The sequence below is a fragment of the Pseudophryne corroboree genome, chromosome 3 (assembly GCF_028390025.1).
Source record: "Pseudophryne corroboree isolate aPseCor3 chromosome 3, aPseCor3.hap2, whole genome shotgun sequence".
NCBI lineage: Eukaryota > Metazoa > Chordata > Amphibia > Anura > Myobatrachidae > Pseudophryne > Pseudophryne corroboree.
The window spans coordinates 465,930,048-465,947,217 of record NC_086446.1 but is presented as its reverse complement, the minus strand read 5'-3'; the positions used below and the strand labels follow the sequence as shown (position 1 = coordinate 465,947,217).

Here is a 17,170-nt window from a genome sequence, read left to right as displayed (position 1 = left end):
TTCCCAGTTGTCCACTCCCGGAATGAATACTGCTGACAGTGCTATCACATGATTTTCCCCCCAGCGAAGAATCCTTGCAGCTTCTGCCATTGCCCTTCTGCTTCTTGTGTCACCCTGTCTGTTTACGTGGGTGACTGCCGTGATGTTGTCCGAATGGATCAACTCCGGGTGACCTTGAAGCAGAGGTCTTGCTGAGCTTAGAGCATTGTAAATGGCCCTTAGCTTCAGGATATTTATGTGAAGTGATGTCTCCAGGCTTGACCATAAGCTCTGGAAATTCCTTCCCTGTGTGACTGCTCCCCAGCCTCGCAGGCTGGCATCCGTGGTCACCAGGACCCAGTCCTGAATGTGCGGCCCTCTAGAAGATAAGCACTCTGCAACCACCACAGGAGAGACACCCTTGTGCTTGGTGACAGGGTTATCCGCTGATGCATCTGAAGATGCGACCCAGACCATTTGTCCAGCAGGTCCCACTGGAAAGTTCTTGCGTGGAATCTGCCGCATGGGATTGCTTCATAGGAAGCCACCATTTTTCCCAGAACCATCTCATTGATGTACTGAGACTTGGCTCGGTTATAGGAGGTTCCCGACTAGCTCGGATAACTCCCTGACTTTCTCCTCCGGGAGAAACACCTTTTTCTGAACTGTGTCCAGGATCATCCCTAAGAACAGAAGACGAGTCGTCGGAATCAGCTGCGATTTTGGAATATTGAGAATCCAATCGTGCTGCCGCAACACTACCTGAGATAGTGCTACACCGACCTCCAACTGTTTCCTGGATCAACCCTTATCAGGGAATCGTCCAAGTAAGGGATAACTAAAATTCCCTTCCTTCGAAGGAGTATCATCATTTCGGCCATTACCTTGGTAAAGACCCGGGGTGCCGTGGACCATCCATACGGCAGCGTCTGAAACTGATAGTGACAGTTCTGTACCATAAACCTGAGGTACCCTTGGTGAGAAGGGTAAATTGGGACATGAAGGCAAGCATCCTTGATGTCCCGAGACATCATGTAGTCCTCTTCTTCCAGGTTCGCAATCACTGCTCTGAGTGACTCAATCTTGAATTTGAACCTCTGTATGTAAGTGTTCAAAGATTTTAGATTTAGAATCGGTCTCACCGAGCCGTCCGGCTTCGGTACCACAACAGTGTGGAATAATACCCCGTTCCCTGTTGCAGGAGGGGTACCTTGATTATCACCTGCTGGGAATATAGCTTGTGAATGGCTTCCAAAACTGTCTCCCTGTCAGAAGGAGACATCGGTAAAGCCGACTTTAGGAAACGGCGAGGGGGAGACGTCTCGAATTCCAATTTGTACCCCTGAGATATCACCTGAAGGATCCAGGGGTCTACTTGCGAGTGAGCCCACTGCGCGCTGAAATTCATTGAGACGGGCCCCCACCGTGCCTGATTCTGCTTGTAAAGCCCCAGCGTCATACTGAGGGCTTGGCAGAGGCGGGAGAGGGTTTCTGTTCCTGGGAACTGGCTGATTTCTGCAGCCTTTTTCCTCTCCCTCTGTCACGGGGCAGAAATGAGGAACCTTTTGCCCGCTTGCCCACGAAAAGACTGCGCCTGATAATACGGCGTCTTCTCATGTTGAGAGGCGACCTGGGGTACAAACGTGGATTTCCCAGCTGTTGCCGTGGCCACCAGGTCTGAAAGACCGACCCCAAATAACTCCTCCCCTTAATAAGGCAATACTTCCAAATGCCGTTTGGAATCCGCATCACCTGACCACTGTCGTGTCCATAACCCTCTACTGGTAGAAATGGACAACGCACTTAGACTTGATGCCAGTCGGCAAATATTCCGCTGTGCATCACGCATATATAGAAATGCATCTTTTAAATGCTCTATAGGCAATAATATACTGTCCCTATCTAGGGTATCAATATTTTCAGTCAGGGAATCCGACCACGCCAACCCAGCACTGCACATCCAGGCTGAGGCGATTGCTGGTCGCAGTATAACACCAGTATGTGTGTAAATACCTTTTAGGATGCCCTCCTGCTTTCTATCAGCAGGATCCTTAAGGGCGGCCATCTCAGGAGAGGGTAGAGCCCTTGTTCTTACAAGCGTGTGAGCGCTTTATCCACCCTAGGGGGTGTTTCCCAACGCACCCTAACCTCTGGCGGGAAAGGATATAATGCCAATAACATTTTAGAAATTATCAGTTGTTATCAAGGGAAAACCACGCATCATCACACACCTCATTTAATTTCTCAGATTCAGGAAAACTACAGGTAGTTTTTCCTCACCGAACATAATACCCCTTTTTGGTGGTACTCGTATTATCAGAAATGTGTAAAACATTTTTCATTGCCTCAATCATGTAACGTGTGGCCCTACTGGAAGTCACATTTGTCTCTTCACCGTCGACACTGGAGTCAGTATCCGTGTCGGCGTCTATATCTGCCATCTGAGGTAACGGGCGCTTTAGAGCCCCTGACGGCCTATGAGACGTCTGGACAGGCACAAGCTGAGTTGCCGGCTGTCTCATGTCAACCACTGTCTTTTATACAGAGCTGACACTGTTACGTAATTCCTTCCAACAGTTCATCCACTCAGGTGTCAACCCCCTAGGGGGTGACATCACTATTAAAGGCAATCTGCTCCGTCTCCACATCATTTTTCTCCTCATACATGTCGACACAAACGTACCGACATACAGCACACACACAGGGAATGCTCTGATAGAGGACAGGACCCCACTAGCCCTTTGGGGAGACAGAGGGAGAGTTTGCCAGCACACACCAGAGCGCTATATATATACAGGGATAACCTTATATAAGTGTTTTTCCCCTTATAGCTGCTGTATCTTTAATACTGCGCATAATTAGTCCCCCCCCTCTCTTTTTTAACCCTTTCTGTAGTGTAGTGACTGCAGGGGAGAGCCAGGGAGCTTCCCTCCAACGGAGCTGAGGGAAAATGGCGCCAGTGTGCTGAGGAGATAGGCTCCTCCCCCTTATCGGCGGCCTTATCTCCCGTTTTTCTATGTATTCTGGCAGGGGTTAAATTCATCCATATAGCCCAGGAGCTATATGTGATGCATTTTTTGCCATCCAAGGTGTTTTATTGCGTCTCAGGGCGCCCCCCCCCCCAGCGCCCTGCACCCTCAGTGACCGGAGTGTGAAGTGTGCTGAGAGCAATGGCGCACAGCTGCAGTGCTGTGCGCTACCTTGTTGAAGACAGGACGTCTTCTGCCGCCGATTTTCCGGACCTCTTCTGTCTTCTGGCTCTGTAAGGGGGCCGGCGGCGCGGCTCTGGGACCCATCCATGGCTGGGCCTGTGATTGTCCCTCTGGAGCTAATGTCCAGTAGCCTAAGAAGCCCAATCCACTCTGCACGCAGGTGAGTTCGCTTCTTCTCCCCTTAGTCCCTCGATGCAGTGAGCCTGTTGCCAGCAGGTCTCACTGAAAATAAAAAACCTAAAACTAAACTTTTCACTAAGCAGCTCAGGAGAGCCACCTAGTGTGCACCCTTCTCGTTCGGGCACAAAAATCTAACTGAGGCTTGGAGGAGGGTCATAGGGGGAGGAGCCAGTGCACACCAGGTAGTTCTAAAGCTTTACTTTTGTGCCCAGTCTCCTGCGGAGCCGCTATTCCCCATGGTCCTTACGGAGTCCCCAGCATCCACTTAGGACGTTAGAGAAATAATATTTTTTTTTTTTTTTTTTTTAGATGGAATGGTAAAATCCCGGAAAAAAATGGCGTGGGGTCCCCCCTCCAAAGCATAACCAGCCTCGGGCTCTTCGAGCCGGTCCTGGTTCTAAAAATCCGGGGGGGGAAATGACAGGGGATCCCCCGTATTTTTAAAACCAGCACCGGGCTCTGCGCCTGGTGCTGATGCAAAAAATACGGGGGACAAAAAGAGTAGGGGTCCCCCGTATTTTTTACACCAGCATCGGGCTCCACTAGCTGGACAGATAATGCCACAGCCGGGGGTCACTTTTATACAGCGCCCTGCGGCCGTGGCATTAAATATCCAACTAGTCACCCCTGGCCGGGGTACCCTGGGGGAGTGGGGACCCCTTCAATCAAGGGGTCCCCCCCCCCCCAGCCACCCAAGGGCCAGGGGTGAAGCCCGAGGCTGTCCCCCCCCCATCCAAGGGCTGCGGATGGGAGGCTGATAGCCTTGAGAAATTTGAATGAATATTGTTTTTTCCAGTAGTACTACAAGTCCCAGCAAGCCTCCCCCGCAAGCTGGTACTTGGAGAACCACAAGTACCAGCATGCGGGAGAAAAACGGGCCCGCTGGTACCTGTAGTACTACTGGGAAAAAAATACCCAAATAAAAACAGGAGACACACACCTTGAGAGTAAAAATAAGAATTTACTTACCGATAATTCTATTTCTCATAGTCCGTAGTGGATGCTGGGGACTCCGAAAGGACCATGGGGAATAGCGGCTCCGCAGGAGACTGGGCACAAAGTAAAAGCTTTAGGACTACCTGGTGTGCACTGGCTCCTCCCCCTATGACCCTCCTCCAAGCCTCAGTTAGATTTTGTGCCCGAACGAGAAGGGTGCAATCTAGGTGGCTCTCCTGAGCTGCTTAGAGTAAAAGTTTAAATAGGTTTTTTATTTTCAGTGAGACCTGCTGGCAACAGGCTCACTGCATCGAGGGACTTAGGGGAGAGAAACGAACTCACCTGCGTGCAGAGTGGATTGGGTTTCTTAGGCTACTGGACATTAGCTCCAGAGGGACGATCACAGGCCCAGCCATGGATGGGTCCCGGAGCCGCGCCGCCGGCCCCCTTACAGATGCTGAAGCAAGAAGAGGTCCATAAATCGGCGGCAGAAGACTTTCCTGTCTTCATAAGGTAGCGCACAGCACTGCAGCTGTGCGCCATTGCTCTCAGCACACTTCACACTCCGGTCACCGAGGGTGCAGGACGCTGGGGGGGGGCGTCCTGGGAAGCAATGAATTTACCTTAGTTGGCGAAAAATACATCACATATAGCTCCTGGGCTATATGGATGTATTTAACCCCTGCCAGTTTTCCAGAAAAAAGCGGGAGAAGAGCCCGCCGTGAAGGGGGCGGGGCCTATCTCCTCAGCACACAGCGCCATTTTTCCCACACAGCTCCGCTGGTAGGAAGGCTCCCAGAATCTCCCCTGCATCCTGCAACTACAGAAACAGGGTAAAAAAGAGAGGGGGGCACTTATTTGGCAAAATAACAGATATAAGCAGCTATAAGGGATAGACACTTATTGTAAGGTTGTCCCTATACATATATAGCGCTCTGGTGTGTGCTGGCAAACTCTCCCTCTGTCTCCCCAAAGGGCTAAGTGGGTCCTGTCCTCTATCAGAGCATTCCCTGTGTGTGTGCTGGGTGTCGGTACGTGTGTGTCGACATGTATGAGGAGGAAAATGATGTGGAGGCGGAGCAATTGCCTATAATGGTGATGTCACCCCCTAGGGAGTCGACACCTGAATGGATGGCCGTAATTAAGGATTTACGTGACAGTGTCGGCACGTTACAGAAAACTGTTGACGACATGAGACAGCCGGCAGCTCAGTTAGTGCCTGTCCTTGAGAGTAAAACTTTATTACACACCTGCCGACACACACATACTTACCTATGTTGACCCGCCGACTGCCACGTCTCCTGATCCGACGATCCGGGGTACCTGTGAATCAAATTATACTCACCTCAATCCAGTGTCCAGATATAAATCCACGTACTTGGCAAAAAAACAAAACGCATTTACCCGAACCACGGACTGAAAGGGGTCCCATGTTTACACATCAGACCCCTTTCCCCGAATGCCGGGACACCACGTGACTGCTGTCACCGAGGTCCCTTCAGCCAATCAGCGAGCGCAACGTCCTGGCACTCTGCTGATTGGCTGGACGTCTGAGCTGTCAGACAGCGCCTCGCAAAGCCTCTCCATTATACTCAATGGTGGGAACTTTGCGTCAGCGGTGAGGTCACCCGCGGGCAGCGGCTGACCGCGGGTAACCCCACCGCTACCCGCAAAGTTCCCACCATTGAAAGTAATGGAGAGGCTTTGCGATGCACTGTCTGACCTCAGACGCGCACAGCCAATCAGGTGAGCGCCACGGAAGTAGCGCTTCCTGATTGGCTGAAGGGACCTCAGTGACAGGAGTCACGTGGGGTCCCGGCACATTCGGGGAAAGGGGTCCCATGTATCAACATGGGACCCCTTTCAGTCCGGCATGGTCGGGTATGCGTTTTCTTTTTTTACCAAGTACGTGGATTATCTCCCGGACACTGTCTAATTTTTTTCACAGGTACCCCGGATCGTCGGAGACTGTGGCAGTCGGCGGGTCAACATAGGTAAGTATGTGTGTGTCGGCAGTTGCGTAATAAAGTTTTACTATCAAGGTGTGTGTCTCCTGTTTTTATTTGGATATTTTTTTTCCAGTAGAACTACAGGTACCAGCGGGCCCGTTTTTCTCCCGCATGCTGGTACTTGTGGTTCTCCAAGTACCAGCTTGCGGGGGAGGCTTGCTGGGACTTGTAGTACTACTGGAAAAAACAATATTCTTTCACATTTCTCAAGGCTATCAGCCTCCCATCCGCAGCCCTTGGATGGGGGGGGGGACAGCCTCGGGCTTCACCCCTGGCCCTTTTGGGGGGGGGGGGGGGGGGGGGGAGACCCCTTGATTGAAGGGGTCCCAACTCCCCCAGGGTACCCCGGCCAGGGGTGACTAGTTGGATATTTAATGCCACGGCCGCAGGGCACTGTATAAAAGTGACCCCCGGCTGTGGCATTATCTGTCCAGCTAGTGGAGCCCGATGCTGGTGTATAAAATACGGGGGACCCCTACTCTTTTTGTCCCCCGTATTTTTTGCACCAGCACCAGGCGCAGAGCCCGGTGCTGGTTTTAAAAATACGGGGGATCCCTGTCAATTTTCCCCCCCGGATTTTTAGAACCAGGACCAGCTCGAAGAGCCCGAGGCTGGTTATGCTTTGGAGGGGGGACCCCATGCCATTTTTTTTCGGGTTTTTCCCGTTTTTTCCCGTTTTTAAAAAAACGGATCAAAATCCGTCAAATCGGACGTTTTTCGGCCGCGGGAATGTCGAATCCGTTTTTTATTGCATATGGTCAATTTCGGCACCCACTTGCCGAAATTAGCCTGTCGAATTGTGTTGAGTTGAAAAACAGCCGCTAATTTGCCGCTAATTGCATATACCCCATAGACATCATGCACTCTCTACAAACTAGTAGGTGAGGTGGGGGGGACCCAACAAATGAAAAGAAAAGAAAAATGCAACATACTCTGCTTTTGGTTCCCTTCTAAGCTTCTATGTGGAGTGGTCGGCTGAAATGTCGGACTTAACAGGACATATTTACTCTTCAGGGTCTCCAGTTGGTAGTAGAAACTCTTACTTGCTGGCTCGAATTCTATTTTTTGCAAAAGTATCTTTTTAGCAGAAGAAGTGAGCAGTTTTCCAAGTTCTACATCATCTGAATACTTCCGACCTGGCTTCAGGGCATCTTTAAGTTTCTCTACAATGGGCATGTTTGCTCTCTAATAGAAGGACAAAAATAAAATCATAAGTCCAATCAACTTTTAGCATTCTCCTTATTCCTTTATACTACACACTTATACCAACAGTGAATTTAGGAAATGCGCAACACAGATACAGTATATATTCATTTTGGGAGGCACTTGCACGTCTCAAACCCTATCACAGGAGGTAGGCAGCAGCTGTAGGCAGTAGCTGTAGTGGTAATCTGGAAGGGTTAAGTGAGTTTAGGAACTGAATTGAATAGTGAACTGAATTGAATAGTGAAGATGTCGAAATATGAAAATTCTTAGATCGCATGGACACGTTCAACGCATAAGAAGCCGGCTGCAAAGGGGATCGCCGCTCAGCGACGGGATTGTGCGAAGGATCAATTCGCACGGGCCTTTTGCAAGGTGATTGACAAAAAGAAGGCGTTTGTGGGTTGCAACTGACCGTTTTCAGGTAGTGTCTGGAAAAACACAGGCATGTTCAAGCATTTGAAGGGAGGGTGTCTGACGTCAAATCCGGTCCCAAACAGACTAATGTGAGTCTTGGGCTGCGCAGAGACTTCCCAAAATCTGTTTGTACAGCTCTGCTCCACATGCGTTCGCACGCTTGCACAGCTAAAATACACTCCCCCCTGTAGGCGGCGACTATCTGATCGCAGGGATGCACAAAACGCTGCCCAGCAATCAGATCTGAATTGCCTCCTTTATCGGGCGTGTGGTGGCAGTGATGCTGCAACAACGTACGCTTGCATAGTAGGATTCATGGGAGGAGGGACGCCAAGGCATATGACTCCACTGTCATTTAGGATGAATTTAATTTTATTTTATTCAAGTGCAGCAACAGTGTGCAAATACATGCGCAGGTACGGGGGGGGGGGGGGGGGGGGGGGGGGTTTAAGGTAGCGCCAGTCAACGTCATGGGGTGCAGTGCACTGAAGGTACTAATAACATTTGGCTGTCGCCTGTATGTCCCTGACTGCAGTGCTGCTGACTCAGGCTGATGGCGGCAAGACGAAGCCACAAGATAGCGTCCACCTACCCACCCGAGTCAGCAGCAGAGCAGTCAGGGACATGCAAGCAATGACCAAACGGTATGATAGTGGTATGATTTTTAGCCTATGTTATTAGGTGGATCTCAAGGAACATTTCAGTGAAAACCTGCCAACATACATACAAATTATTTTATTAATAGTATAGATATATTTCTTGAAACATTTGGGGGGGGGGGGGGGGGGGGGTTTCAGTCAATTTATCAGAAACAGACAAATGACTTCACTTTTTAAAAGCAGACATTAACAAAAAAAGATGTGATTGAAAAAAATAAGAATTTACTCACCGGTAATTCTATTTCTCGTAGTCCGTAGTGGATGCTGGGGACTCCGTAAGGACCATGGGGAATAGACGGGCTCCGCAGGAGACTGGGCACACTATAAGAAAGATTTGGTACTACCTGGTGTGCACTGGCTCCTCCCTCTATGCCCCTCCTCCAGACCTCAGTTAGGATACTGTGCCCGGAAGAGCGGACACAATAAGGAAGGATTTTGAATCCCGGGTAAGACTCATACTAGCCACACCAATCACACCGTATAACTCGTGATATTAAACCCAGTTAACAGTATGAAATATAACTGAGACTCTCAACAGATGGCTCAACAATAACCCTTTAGTTAGGCAATAACTATTTACAAGTATTGCAGACAATCCGCACTTGGGATGGGCGCCCAGCATCCACTACGGACTACGAGAAATAGAATTACCGGTGAGTAAATTCTTATTTTCTCTGACGTCCTAGTGGATGCTGGGGACTCCGTAAGGACCATGGGGATTATACCAAAGCTCCCAAACGGGCGGGAGAGTGCGGATGACTCTGCAGCACCGAATGAGAGAACTCAAGGTCCTCCTCAGCCAGGGTATCAAATTTGTAGAATTTAGCAAACGTGTTTGCCCCTGACCAAGTTGCAGCTCGGCAAAGTTGTAAAGCCGAGACCCCTCGGGCAGCCGCCCAAGATGAGCCCACCTTCCTCGTGGAATGGGCTTTCACTGATTTAGGATGCGGCAATCCAGCCGCAGAATGCGCCAGCTGAATTGTGCTACAAATCCAGCGAGCAATAGTCTGCTTAGAAGCAGGAGCACCTATTTTGTTAGGTGCATACAGGATAAAAAGCGAGTCAGTTTTCCTGACTCCAGCCGTCCTGGAAACATAAATTTTCAAGGCCCTGACTACGTCCAGTAACTTGGAATCCTCCAAGTCCCTAGTAGCCGCAGGCACCACAATAGGTTGGTTCAAGTGAAATGCTGATACCACCTTAGGGAGAAACTGGGGACGAGTCCTCAATTCTGCCCTATCCATATGGAAAATCAGATAAGGGCTTTTACATGACAAAGCCGCCAATTCTGACACACGCCTGGCCGAAGCCAAGGCCAATAACATGACCACTTTCCACGTGAGATATTTCAGATCCACGGTTTTAAGTGGTTCAAACCAATGTGATTTTAGGAAACTCAACACCACATTGAGATCCCAAGGTGCCACAGGAGGCACAAAAGGGGGCTGAATATGAAGCACTCCCTTTACAAAAGTCAACTTCAGGCAGTGAAGCCAGTTCTTTCAGAGCCGAAATCTGGACCTTAATGGAACCCAATTTTAGGCCCATAGTCACTCCTGACTGTAGGAAGTGCAGAAAACGACCCAGCTGAAATTCCTCTGTAGGGGCCTTCCTGGCCTCACACCACGCAACATATTTTCGCCAAATGCTGTGATAATGGTTTGCGGTTACTTCTTTCCTGGCTTTTATCAGCGTAGGAATGACTTCCTCCGGAATGCCCTTTTCCTTTAGGATCCGGAATTCAACCGCCATGCCGTCAAACGCAGCCGCGGTAAGTCTTGGAACAGACAGGGCCCCTGCTGTAGCAGATCCTGTCTGAGCGGTAGAGGCCATGGGTCCTCTGATAACATTTCTTGAAGTTCCGGGTACCAAGCTCTTCTTGGCCAATCCGGAACCACGAGTATCGTTCTTACTCCTCGCCTTCTTATTATTCTCAGTACCTTTGGTATGAGAGGCAGAGGAGGGAACACATAAACCGACTGGTACACCCACGGTGTCACTAGAGCGTCCACAGCTATCGCCTGAGGGTCCCTTGACCTGGCGCAATATCTCTTTAGCTTTTTGGTGAGGCGGGACGCCATCATGTCCATCTGTGGCCTTTCCCAACGGTTTACCAACAGTAGGAAGACTTCTGGATGAAGTCCCCACTCTCCCGGGTGTAGGTCGTGTCTGCTGACGAAGTCTGCTTCCCAGTTGTCCACTCCCGGAATGAACACTGCTGACAGTGCTAGTACGTGATTTTCCGCCCATCGGAGAATCCTTGTGGCTTCTGCCATCGCCACCCTGCTTCTTGTGCCGCCCTGTCGGTTTACATGGGCGACTGCCGTGATGTTGTCTGATTGGATCAGAACCGGCTGGTATTGAAGCAGGGGCCTTGCCTGACTTAGGGCATTGTAAATGGCCCTCAGTTCCAGAATGTTTATGTGCAGGGACGACTCCTGACTTGACCAAAATCCCTGGAAATTTCTTCCCTGTGTGACTGCGCCCCAGCCCCGAAGGCTGGCATCCTTGGTCACCAGGACCCAGTCCTGTATGCCGAATCTGCGGCCCTCTAGAAGATGAGCACTCTGCAGCCACCACAGTAGAGACACCCTGGTTCTTGGAGACAGGGTTATCAGTTGATGCATCTGAAGATGCGATCCTGACCACTTGTCCAAGAGGTCCCACTGGAAGGTCCTTGCATGGAACCTGCCGAATGGAATTGCTTCGTATGAAGCCACCATTTTTCCCAGGACTCGTGTGCAGTGATGCACCGATACCCGTTTTGGTTTTAGGAGGTCTCTGACTAGAGATGACAGCTCCTTGGCTTTCTCCTGCGGGAGAAACACTTTTTTCTGTTCTGTGTCCAGAATCATCCCCAGGAACAGTAAGCGTGTGGAAGGAACCAGTTGTGACTTTGGAATGTTTAGAATCCAGCCATGCTGTTGTAGCACTTCCCGAGATAGTGCTACTCCGACCAGTAACTGCTCCCTGGACCTCGCCTTTATTAGGAGATCGTCCAAGTACGGGATAATTAAAACTCCATTTTTTCGAAGGAGTATCATCATTTCTGCCATTACCTTGGTAAACACCCTCGGTGCCGTGGACAGTCCAAACGGTAGTGTCTGGAATTGGTAATGGCAATCCTGTACCACAAATCTGAGGTACTCCTGGTGAGGAAGGTAAATTGGGACATGCAGGTAAGCATCCTTTATGTCCAGGGATACCATGTAATCCCCCTCCTCCAGGCTTGCAATAACCGCCCTGAGCGATTCCATCTTGAACTTGAATCTTTTTATGTATGTGTTCAAGGATTTCAAATTTAAAATGGGTCTCACCGAACCGTCCGGTTTCGGTACCACAAACAGTGTGGAATAGTAACCCCGTCCTTGTTGAAGTAGGGGTACTTTGACTATCACCTGCTGGGAATACAGCTTGTGAATTGCCTCTAGTACAGCCTCCCTGCCCGAGGGAGTTGTCGGTAAGGTCGATTTGAGGAAACGGCGGGGGGGAGGTGCCTCGAATTCCAGCTTGTACCCCTGAGATACTACTTGAAGGATCCAGGGATCCACCCGTGAGCGAAGCCACTGATCGCTGAAATTTTTGAGGCGGCCCCCCACCGTACCTGGCTCCGCCTGTGGAGCCCCACCGTCATGCGGCGGATTTGGAAGAAGCGGGGGAGGACTTTTGTTCCTGGGAACCTGCTGCGTGGTGCAGCTTTTTTCCCCTTCCTCTGCCTCTGGACAGAAAGGACCCGCCTTTTCCCCGCCTGTTTTTCTGGGGTCGAAAGGACTGTACCTGATAATACGGCGCTTTCTTAGGCTGTGAGGGGACATGGGGCAAAAATGCTGACTTCCCAGCTGTTGCTGTGGAAACAAGGTCTGAGAGACCATCCCCGAATAACTCCTCACCCTTATAAGGCAAAACTTCCATGTGCCTTTTAGAATCTGCATCCCCTGTACACTGCCGAGTCCATAAGCCTCTCCTAGCAGAAATGGACAATACATTTATTTTAGATGCCAGCCGGCAGATCTCCCTCTGTGCATCTCTCATGTACAAGACTGAGTCTTTATATGCTCTACGGTTAGCAATATAGTGTCCCTGTCCAGGGTGTCAATATTTTCCGACAGGGAATCTGACCAAGCAGCTGCAGCACTGCACATCCACGCTGAAGCAATAGCTGGTCTCAGTATAACACCAGTGTGTGTATATATAGACTTTAGGATAGCCTCCTGCTTTCTATCAGCAGGTTCCTTTAGGGCGGCCGTATCCGGAGACGGTAGTGCCACCTTTTTAGACAAACGTGTGAGCGCTTTATCCACCCTAGGGGGAGTTTCCCAACGTGACCTATCCTCTGGCGAGAAAGGGAACGCCATTAGTAATTTTTTTGAAATCACCAATTTTTTATCAGGGAAAGCCCACGTTTCTTCACACACTTCATTTAATTCTTCCGATGGGGGAAAAACTATTGGTAGTTTTTTCTCCCCAAACATAATACCCTTTTTTGAGGTACCTGGGTTTATATCAGAAATGTGTAAAACCTCTTTCATTGCCTCAATCATGCAACGAATGGCCCTAGTGGACATTAAATTTGACTCATCGTCGTCGACACTGGTATCAGTATCCGTGTCGACATCTGTGTCTGCCATCTGAGGTAGTGGGCGTTTTAGAGCCCCTGATGGCCTTTGAATTGCCTGGGCAGGCACGAGCTGAGAAGCCGACTGTCCCGCATTTGGCATGTCGTCAAATTTTTTATGTAAGGAGTCGACACTTGCACGTAATTCCTTCCATAAGTCCATCCACTCAGGTGTCTGCCCCGCAGGGGGTGACATCACATTTATAGGCATCTGCTCCGCCTCCACATAAGTCTCCTCATCAAACATGTCGACACAGCCGTACCGACACACCGCACACACACACAGGGAATGCTCTTAAAGGAGACAGGACCCCACAAAAAGCCCTTTGGGGAGACAGAGAGAGAGTATGCCAGCACACACCAGAGCGCTATATAATGCAGGGACTAACTGTATTATGTCCCCTATAGCTGCTATAATATTTACTGCGCCTCAATCTGTGCCCCCCCTCTCTTTTTTACCCTTTTCTGTAGTGTAGACTGCAGGGGAGAGTCAGGGAGCTTCCTTCCAGCGGAACTGTGAGTGAGAAATGGCGCCAGTGTGCTAAGGGAGATGGCTCCGCCCCTTTTTCGGCAGACTTTTCTCTTGCTTTTTTCTGTATTCTGGCAGGGGTAATTACCACATATGTAGCCTCTGGGGCTATATATTGTGGTTATTTTGCCAGCCAAGGTGATTTTATTGCTGCTCAGGGCGCCCCCCCCCCAGCGCCCTGCACCCTCAGTGACCGGAGTGTGAAGTGTGTATGAGGAGCAATGGCGCACAGCTGCAGTGCTGTGCGCTACCTTGGTGAAGACTGAAGTCTTCTGCCGCCGATTTTCCGGACCATCTTCTTGCTTCTGGCTCTGTAAGGGGGACGGCGGAGCGGCTCCGGGAACGAACACCAAGGACGGGTCCTGCGGTCGATCCCTCTGGAGCTAATGGTGTCCAGTAGCCTAAGAAGCCCAAGCCAGCTGCAAGCAGGTAGGTTCGCTTCTTCTCCCCTTAGTCCCTCGTTGCAGTGAGCCTGTTGCCAGCAGGTCTCACTGTAAAATAAAAAACCTAATATATACTTTCTTTCTAGGAGCTCAGGAGAGCCCCTAGTGTGCATCCAGCTCGGCCGGGCACAGAAATCTAACTGAGGTCTGGAGGAGGGGCATAGAGAGAGGAGCCAGTGCACACCAGGTAGTACCAAATCTTTCTTATAGTGTGCCCAGTCTCCTGCGGAGCCCGTCTATTCCCCATGGTCCTTACGGAGTCCCCAGCATCCACTAGGACGTCAGAGAAAACACATTTAAAAACATCCACGTGCATAAACAAACTAAAACATATGTTCCTACATCAGTGATAGTCAACATGATATAGTTCGGGCCAATATTTAAGGGGCATACACACGAGGCGATGTTTAGCTCACTTGTAAGCAATCTGACATTGCTTAGAACATCGCTCCATGTGTAGGGGTGCCGGTGACAACGATACGAGGTCCCACGCGTCGATATCGCCGGTGCTAGATTGTCCTGCATGCAGGCACAGTCTAGCAGGTTGCGTATTTCACCGCTGGGTGAAATGAGCGGCCCCCTGTGTCCGTCCCCCCCCTCGCTCAGCACATCGCTCTGTGTGCTGAGCGGGGGAGAGATGTGTGCTGAGCGGTCTGTGCTAGATCGCTCAGCACACATCCCTGGGGAAAACTCCCCGTCAGTATGGCCCTTAAGTGGTCATCTAACCTCCAAAACTGCCACACATTGCTTGGGGGTTTATTTACTAAGCCTTGGGTGGAGATAAAGTAGACGGAGATAAAGTACCAGCCAATCAGCTCCTAACTGTCATGTCACAAGCTGTGTTTGATCCTAGGCTAGGGCATCCTAGGCTTAAGGGGGGTACACACGGAGAGATCCGTGCTGTTTGCTTAGTAGTTAAGCATGGATCTCTCGTGTGCATGCCCCCCCAGCGATAGCGATGCGCGGCCCCGCGCGTTGCTATCGCCGGTGCTAGATTGCCTTGCATGCAGGCACAATATAGCACATCGCTCATTTCACCTGCTGGGTGAAATGAGCGCCCTTCTCGCTTGGCACACATTGCACTGTGCTGAGTGGGGAAGGGGGGGGAGAGATGTGTGCTGAGCGGTCTGTGACAGATCCGCTCAGCACACATCTCTCCTAGTGTGTACTGGACTTTAAGCCCCGTACACATGGGGGACGTGTGCTGAGTGCTCTAGTACAGACCACTCAGCACACAGCGGCCATTTCCAACGGAGAGCTCCTGGGAAACCCTGCTGCAACTACAACTTGCGAAGTGTAGCCCACAGGCCACAACAATGAAAAGACTGCAGACTGCAGTACCCAATATCAGGAATGCTTGGCATTCTCTATATTGGCAAATCTGGCAGCATCGAAACCTATGGTGGATGCAGGCGGCAATGGAGCTGCTATCCCTTCTTCTTACATTGCAGGGATACATAAAATTTGTGGCTAGCCCCTGAAAGCGGGTGTAAACAATGGTGGTCATTCCGAGTTGATCGCTCGTTATTTTTTTTTCGCAACGGAGCGATTAGTCGCTAATGCGCATGCGCAATGTCCGCAGTGCGACTGCGCCAAGTAAATTTGCTATGCAGTTAGGTATTTTACTCACGGCATTACGAGGTTTTTTTCTTCGTTCTGGTGATCGTAATGTGATTGACAGGAAGTGGGTGTTTCTGGGCGGAAACTGGCCGTTTTATGGGAGTGTGTGAAAAAACGCTACCGTTTCTGGGAAAAACGCGGGAGTGGCTGGAGAAACGGAGGAGTGTCTGGGCGAACGCTGGGTGTGTTTGTGACGTCAAACCAGGAACGACAAGCACTGAACTGATCGCACTGGCAGAGTAAGTCTCGAGCTACTCAGAAACTGCACAGAGAAGTCTTTTCGCAATATTGCGAATCTTTCGTTCGCAATTTTGATAAGCTAAGATTCACTCCCAGTAGGCGGCGGCTTAGCGTGTGCAAAGCTGCTAAAAGCAGCTTGCGAGCGAACAACTCGGAATGAGGGCCATTGTTTGATCACTGATCCCCAGCACTGCGTGTAACATGGCAGTTAGCAGCTGACTAGCTGGTGCTTCATTTCGCCAACGCTTAGTACATCTCCTAGATTTTCAATTAATGGAATACTTGCTGGCGTGCAGATAGCAGGGCACGCGTTCACTATAAGGCTATACGCGGACTGTTTGAGAGGCGGGAGATCGGCAGCTGCACCCGGTATAATGAGCGAACATGTCACCGCTACCTGCTGTATATGCGTGCCCTGGAGGTTATGCCGCCATGGGTGCGGGCACTGGGCCGAAATAACAACGCGTCTCCTGCGGATACTGGGAAGACGGTGCCGGCGGGGAACGCACCTGGCACGTCCATAACCCGCCCGTGGACGGTCATACCGAGCGCGGCGCTATTTACTAACATAAGGTGAGGAGGAGACGGACGAGACACAGCCCGACAACCGCGTGCATAAGTACTGGCCCCATCACTTACCGCCGGGTCACTAGGCCTCCTCTCCGGACTGTTTTACTTCCTGTCCCACCTCTCGCAATATCCGCCTCTACTTCATGGCGCTGTGAGATGATGATACGGGCGCGCCGACCTGCAACATGGGTGCTGCGGCCTCGCTAACTGGCACCAGCTGGCAGCATCGTATTCCCGGGCACTGGGTGGGCAGCGGTGCTGTTGCGGGGCGTGTCTCTGGCACTAGGCTGCACTGGCGGCCGCCACTCTTACATGGGAGAGTCTCCTGAAATTACACGTTTACCTTTCTTTGGGAGACATGCTGCTGTTAGTATGCAGTCTCTTACATTATATTTTGTATTATTCATATGTGCATGTATCTTGTTTCACAGGGATGAGCATGATACCCATAAGTTGGTGTGTGATGCAGTAAGTAGCCACAGAAGGTGGAGAACGTGCAACCAGAGTTTCTTCATACTTATTATTGAAAGGACCCCCTGCAATTGGAAAATGCTTTTT

General features: G+C 50.5%; 1 protein-coding gene across 6 annotated transcripts in view; it reads right to left on the bottom strand.

The window, feature by feature from the left end:
• USP36 (ubiquitin specific peptidase 36) overlaps nucleotides 1-16,884 on the bottom strand; it is a 211,766-nt gene extending 194,882 nt beyond the window's left edge. For 2 of the 6 annotated variants that reach the window (XM_063960724.1, XM_063960726.1), the window contains exons 1-2: nucleotides 16,682-16,882; nucleotides 7,249-7,501 (exon numbers count right to left, since the gene is read on the bottom strand). In XM_063960724.1, the coding sequence (XP_063816794.1) occupies nucleotides 7,249-7,492 (244 nt within the window). In that variant the 5' untranslated portion in view covers nucleotides 7,493-7,501; nucleotides 16,682-16,882. The other 4 variants (XM_063960725.1, XM_063960721.1, XM_063960723.1 and 1 more) reach the window with 4 other exon arrangements.
• Between the last annotated feature and the right edge of the window lie 286 nt (nucleotides 16,885-17,170).